This window comes from Mesitornis unicolor, unplaced genomic scaffold (assembly GCF_000695765.1).
Source record: "Mesitornis unicolor isolate BGI_N332 unplaced genomic scaffold, ASM69576v1 Scaffold42604, whole genome shotgun sequence".
Classification (NCBI taxonomy): domain Eukaryota; kingdom Metazoa; phylum Chordata; class Aves; order Mesitornithiformes; family Mesitornithidae; genus Mesitornis; species Mesitornis unicolor.
The window spans coordinates 1-6,328 of record NW_010182893.1 but is presented as its reverse complement, the minus strand read 5'-3'; the positions used below and the strand labels follow the sequence as shown (position 1 = coordinate 6,328).

At 56.8% G+C, this 6,328-nt stretch overlaps 2 protein-coding genes across 2 annotated transcripts; one reads left to right on the top strand and one right to left on the bottom strand.

The window, feature by feature from the left end:
- Positions 1-46: 46 nt before the first annotated feature.
- On the top strand, positions 47-911 carry NR2C2AP (nuclear receptor 2C2-associated protein; the record flags this gene model as incomplete). The annotated part of the gene is made up of 3 exons (XM_010183937.1): positions 47-152; positions 454-521; positions 795-911. Coding segments are annotated over 3 exons (291 nt in total), but the record flags the coding sequence as incomplete, so codon positions are not given.
- Positions 912-1,934: 1,023 nt separating this feature from the next.
- On the bottom strand, positions 1,935-6,015 carry RFXANK (regulatory factor X-associated ankyrin-containing protein). The gene is made up of 9 exons (XM_010183936.1): positions 5,808-6,015; positions 5,522-5,599; positions 4,778-4,858; positions 4,391-4,456; positions 4,184-4,284; positions 3,070-3,195; positions 2,550-2,616; positions 2,259-2,339; positions 1,935-1,987 (listed from the first exon to the last, which is right to left on the bottom strand). Exons 1-9 carry the CDS (start codon positions 6,013-6,015, stop codon positions 1,935-1,937), a joined length of 861 nt encoding a protein of 286 aa, XP_010182238.1.
- Positions 6,016-6,328: the final 313 nt, after the last annotated feature.

Here is a 6,328-nt window from a genome sequence, read left to right as displayed (position 1 = left end):
CGTTGTCCCCACAGTGACGGAGCCCTGGTGTTGTTTCCGCCATCAGGGCGCCTGCCAGTGGGTCACTCTGGATTTCCCCCGCGCCGTCAAGGTCTCGCAGCTCCACGTCCAGTTCCAGGGGGGATTCTCCAGCCAGCTCTGCACGCTGGAAGGTGAGGAGCTGGTGTGGGGGCATGGGGGGGGGTCCCTCTGCCTCAGTTTACCCACACCTGGATCCCACAGCTCTTTGTTGTGAGGCCCAGGGCTATTTGTCAGCCGTTCCCAAAACCCAAGAGAGTCTGGGGCCATGGAACAGAGAGTGGGGAATAGAGAGGACTGGGGTTCTCCAGAACGCTTTGAGTGCAAGAAGGAGCCTGGCCCATTGCTGGGGACCTGGGACCAGTGCTCCCAGGACTGCACTGGAGGATTTGGGGGGCATTTGGAGGCTCCCTCAGCACACTGCACTCTCCACAGGCTGCAGAGCCGGCGAAGAACTGGTGAAAATATCCGACCTGTACCCCAAGGACACCAACGCCATGCAGATATCCTTTGCCACGATGCAGGTTGGCATGGGGGGGGGGCATTCAGAGCTGCGGGGGGATGAGGGCAGAGCTACAATTTAAACAACAGATCTGTGGTTTAAATGACAGATCTGCAGGTAGCTGCTGGCACTTTGCTACTGCTAAAGTAACAGTGGAGCTGGAGCAAATCCGGACATCCTCAGCCATGGTGCGTGGGGGTGCAAGCCCCCTTGGAGAAGGTCTTCCACATATCGTGGTGCCCCTGTCTGTTTTTCTCCTTTATGCCCCCCCCACAGATTCCAGGTGGAGGAGACGGTGCTGGAGAAGCTGAAGATCACCTTTGGGAGCAGCACTGACTTCTTCGGGAGGATCGTGGTGTACCACCTCGGGGTGCTGGGCGAGAGGCTCTAGGGCAGCAGCAAGGCACAATGTTGGGGGCTGCCCCCCCCATTGCCTGAGTTCCCCCTCCCCAGAGATGTGCTGGGGGCAGTGAAACAGGGTGGCAAACCTTGAAGTGTTGCCCCAAATTGCACCCCAAAGCAGTGAGAGGGACCCCACAGGATGGCCGTGACAGAGGGACACCAGGTCTGTGTGCTGGACTGCTGAGCCCTTGGTGGGACACAGCCTGTGTAACCAGTGAATAAACGGTGTCCCCACTCCTTCCTGGCTGCTCCTTGGGCAAGTGCACCCTGGGACCAAGCCCTTTGGGGTTTGCCATGGCCGCACCAGTGCATGGCTTGAACAGGAGAGAGAAGTGTCCCCTCTGCGTGCCGTGGGCTCCGCTGTCTCTTGCATTTGCCAACAACCCCTGACCTCCGTGGAGTGGCCATTTGTGGCCTCGCTGGGCTCTGGCTCGGGATCGCAGCGTGCCAGGGCCATGCTGTGCTCCTGGCTGGCAGGGTGATGCTTCCTGGGGGGTTTTACTCCTGCCTGTGGTTATTTTCCTGGCTGGTTATAGTGGTGCATGCAGAGACAGCTTTGTTTATAGTGTGAGAGGGAGCATCCCCCTTCAAAGAGACAGCTCCAGAGAGGAATACTGGGGGGTGCAAAGGGTGGTTGGCCCCGTAGCTGGTGCTGGGATTGGGGACTGGCAGTGAACAGGGCTCCACACGGCTGCTTTAGAGTTTACTTCCAATAATGCAATACCTGAATACACACACCCACGAAGCAGCTGAGCCCAGACAGGGCAGAAATGCAGCTGCCCTGAGGAATGAGTGTCCCTGGATGCGAGGCATAGCTGTGCCGCCCTCCGGGAGAGGCACAGATCCACTGAGGGCAGGCGGCTCCCGGCTTCCTCCGCGTGCTCCTTGCTTGAAGCATCGCGCTGGTGCCCGATTTTGGATGGGTGGATGAGGCCATGGTGGTCCCAGAGGAGAGCTCTGCATCAGCTGGGAGAAGCACTGGGGCTGCAGCGGTGCAGCACGAGCCATGGCATCACTCCTTGTTCTGAAATAGCTTGAGGATGTGATTTTCGATCACCTGCTGGACTAACAGAGGGGAAAGAAGTGAAACCCGGGGAAGCCAAGCCTGTGAGAAGCCAGGACTGCTGCGGGCAGGACCTGGGCACCACTTTGCTCCCATTTTCCTCTGGTTTGGAGGGGGAGCAAGGAGAACTGGACCCATCCCGATTTCTCAGAGCAGGGAGCTGTGGTGGAAGGTCAAAAAGAAACTCGTGCAAGGCTGGAAGCTGGGAATTGCCCTGAGGATTTTTGGGGAGGGAAGGCAGGGCTCCCTGCCAGGCGTGGAGAGGACATTTACCTTTCTTGTGTCCCAAGGCCACAGCCAAATCCATCGGAGTGTAGCCAGAATCTGCCTCCGTCGTCAGGTCGGCGCCACGAGCTGCAAGCAGGCATTGGAGATCAGGGCATGGCATCCCCTCCGGCTCAGGCACAGGGTGAGGGGACCCCCAAAAGGTGCCCATCCTGACACCCCGTGTCACCCCCAGGCTGCTCAGTTTCTCCCCCCAGGGGTGTCGCGCTCTCTCCCCGACGCCGTTACCGACAAGCAGCGATTGGAGGCCAAGGACTGAGTGCAGCTCTTTCCTGTTACCTAGGAGGGCCTCGACACACTTGACGTGATTGCCACGCACGGCGTAGAGCAGAGGGGTGCCGCCGTTCTGCAGGGAAAGGGAAGGGGCTGCGTCATTGCTGGCCTCCCTGGGGCCGTGCTCCTGCTTCTCCCGGAGCAGTGGATCCCCGATGTGCTGGGATCCCCTTTCTGCCCTCTCCCAGCTGGCTGTTTTCTCGCAGAGCGGCTCTGTGCAGGTTTTATTCTCTGTGTGCCACACAGTAACTTTTAAATTGTGTAATTTTAAAGACAACCTTAAGTTCTGAGCACTGTTTCCTTGTGGCTCGTAACATCGCCAGTGTGAACAACTGAGGAAACCATTTAAAATTATTATCCAGATTAATTTCTCGAAACGACCGCATGAGCAGGCAAATGAGTGCTGCGAGCCTGGGAAGCAGCCAGGAGAGAGGCACTGCTGCTAACTCAGCCCAAAGCGATGTGAACTCACTGCTGCTTTTTTACAATGAGCTTTGTGGAGCGGCCTGCGCCCGGCAGCACTCACCCAGTCGTAGATGTTGATGTCCACGTTCCTCTCCAGCAGCATGACGACGATGTCGGTGTAGCCGCCCATGCTGGCCAGGGACAGGGCGCTCTCCCGCTCCTTTGCCAGCGCATGGGGGTCAGCGCCCTGGGGACAGTGTGGGTGTTACCCAAAACAGAGCCCTACTGGGTGCTGGGGACCCCTGGGGCTGGTGATGGAACCAGGGCCTGACAGCCTCATGGGGCAGAGACGGTTCATGCCTTCCCAGTGCCCTCTCCTTCCCAAAGTCCTTACTGGGCATATTTTAATCATCGTCAAACATCTCAGGTGAGGACTTAAAAGCCCTTCTCCAGTGTCAGAAAACTAAGCCTGATGGTTGCTATTACTCAGCCTTTTTTCCCCATCACTGGTAACAGCATTACCAGCCCTGTCCTGAGGTGTGTACGGTATCCACCATCTCTTTTGTTACTAATTTACCTAAAAAACCTCCCTGTTCTCATTCCTGCCAGCCATGGACCTCTCCTGGAGTTCATTAGAGCCTTTATCAATGTCTCACCTCATTTATTTTGGGCTCTGTTGGTCTCTCTGGGAATGTATTGCCATTTTGCTGCTAATACAGCAACAGAGCCAGGGTTTGGCCAGTGCTTATGTGGTGTGAGTGCTCGCTGATCGCTGGATGCACATGGATGTGGGGCTGAGCTTTGGGGAGCAGCTCAGTCAGGTTCTGCAGGAGGATCTGGTTCTGCTCACCCCCAGGCAGCCCTCGACTGCGAGCCTGGCACTCAAGGACGATGCAGCAATGAGTTCATTAACTGCAACAATACCTCAGCGAGCACATTTGCTGGCAGATTACAGGGCCCAAGTGATAAGCCTGGTCTCAAATTACCAATAAGCAGATATTTAATTACAAACAGTTATTGCTAGCTGTGAGATAAGGCTCCTCATGCTCCTGACTTAGCTCATGGCCCAATCGGGAGCAGCATCTGAGCCGTTAGTGCTGCAAACATGTCCTGTTTGGTGCCATGGGGAAAGTTGGCTGAGACAGTACCAGGATGGTGCTGGACAATTTGGGAGCCAGGGGGATTGGAGATGACAAATCTTGTGTTAATGAGGTGCTGCGTGAGTGTGGCCTTACCCATTCCAGCAGGTGACGAACCGTTTCGATCTCTCCGAAGGCTGCAGCCCAGATCAGCGGCGTGAAACCCCTCTCATCAGGTTTATTTACCAAGTTCTCACCTGCACACACAGGATGAGAGATCATAAACAGGAAAGGTAAAGTTCCCTCTGCTCCCTGTCCTCCCAGTAAACCCAGCAAAAGCTGTAAAACCCAAAGGACACGTACCTTTCCGAAGGTGCTCTTTCAGTTGGCTGAGCTCACCTTGGGCAGCAAGCTGATGGATGGATAACGCTGGGGGATCGAAAGAATTCACCCCTCAGGACAAACTTTCCTCAGCTCAGCACCCTCCATCTGCAGGTGGGTCCCTGCAGTTCTGGGCTAGTCAGCCTCAATCTGAGCCCCAAAAATCCTGATGGGTAACTAACACCCTTCTGCCGTACAGCAGCAGGGACATAGCGAGTGCTGAGAGCATCAGCACTGCAGGGAGCAGCCTGAGAGGCCACCACGGCAGACACGGAGCAGTGTGGGAGCAGGAAACGGTTCCTCTATCCCGTCCCCTACACCCATCTGCAGTCTGAGATGCACAGCCCCCATGGGGCTCACTGTACTCACTGTCCAGTGTGGCTGGGAGGGCCGAGACCTCGTTACCTCGCTGCCTGTTTGTCAGCGTGTTGGAGTGCTTCAGGGGGAAGCCTGTTCCAGAGAGAGGAGGGAGTCAGGGCACATCTCCTCCATGCTACACTGACTTGAGACCTCATGAAAGCTCAGGTCTCATGTGCCTTATCTGAAGCTGTTCCTTCCTCTCCCTGGCAAAAACTGGGTCCTGAAGAGAATTAATTGTTCCCTTGTGAGCAAAAAGCCTGGAGACTGAGGTCTGACCAGTGGCCAGGGACCAACAGCTGAGCAGGGAGGATAAAACAGCCCCAGCAGCTGCCCAAGGAGGGGCAGGGGCCATCTGGGGCATGGCGGGAGAGATGGATTTGGCATTAATGGCAATTAATGGCATAATTGCCAACAATATACTGCAGAAGACAGCCTGTGGGATGCACTCAAGTCCATCCTCATATTTCCTATCCTTGAAGAGTTTCACTTGGAAAACTCAATGTGTTTTCAACAAGCGATTTGTAGCGTAATTAGGAAAGTACATGGGAAGAGTTGGCCGTCTCTGCACAGAGCTGCAGCGACCTCTTACTGCTGGCACGAGTCATCAGCAAGGTCTGGATTCGGACTTGGCTTTGCCATGTTAAGGAAGGGATTGGCAGCAGTTAAAGATGTTTTTCTAGCTGCTTTTGTGGGCTGCCAGACTCAGACGACCTCTCCCACACCTGATTATGCCTGAGCATCTGCAACACTCACTGTCAAGGGCAGAGAGCTCGCTGCTCCTCTGCCTGTCCATCGAGGCAGCCAAGGGCTTCGGGAGGGCGTCTGCTCCACCTGCAAAACCAGGGTGGCTGTTATGGACCTCGGTTCTGCTCGTGGTGGAGCAGACTGGGCTCCACACACGGCACGAGACCCAACCAGCACGGCAAGGACCCCATGTGTACCCCAATCCCAGGGCACGTTCCCACTTTACAGGGGGACAGACGCTGCAGGAGCCTGGGTCCATGCATGCTCCCACCACCCGGTCACCCCCAGCACTCACCGTCCCCATGGTCCAAGTGTGGCGTGTCCTGGTCCAGCTGCAGATGCCCCGGAGGCGCATCACTGTCCCTCGTGTCCCTGGTCCCAGCCAGGTCCTCTGCCGCTGCTGCTCCTTCGGCTCCATTTTCACCCTCTTTTGGGAGCTCCTGGGCATCCCCATCGCTCGAGGGGGTCTCCACAAGATGAGTGACTGCTTCTTCACTGTCCATGGGGCAGCTGCCACACAACAACGCGTTAGGAAGGGGGACAAAGTGGGGATATCTCCAGGGATGGAGAGAGCAGCTGGGGGAAGCTGCAGAGTCCCCATGCACCAAGTGCTTGCGGCCACCAAACTCCTCCGTGCCGGTAGCCACAGTCTGGGGTCCCACTCGCCCTCCCTGGCCAGACAAAAGCTGTCGTGGCGGGAGGGAATCCCTCATGTGAGCACAGCCGCCTTCCCGCTCGCAGCGGGACCGAGCCAGGGCCCGGAAGGGACTCCCCCGTTCTCCCCGGTCACCCCACTGCCGTCCCCGGCCACACCTG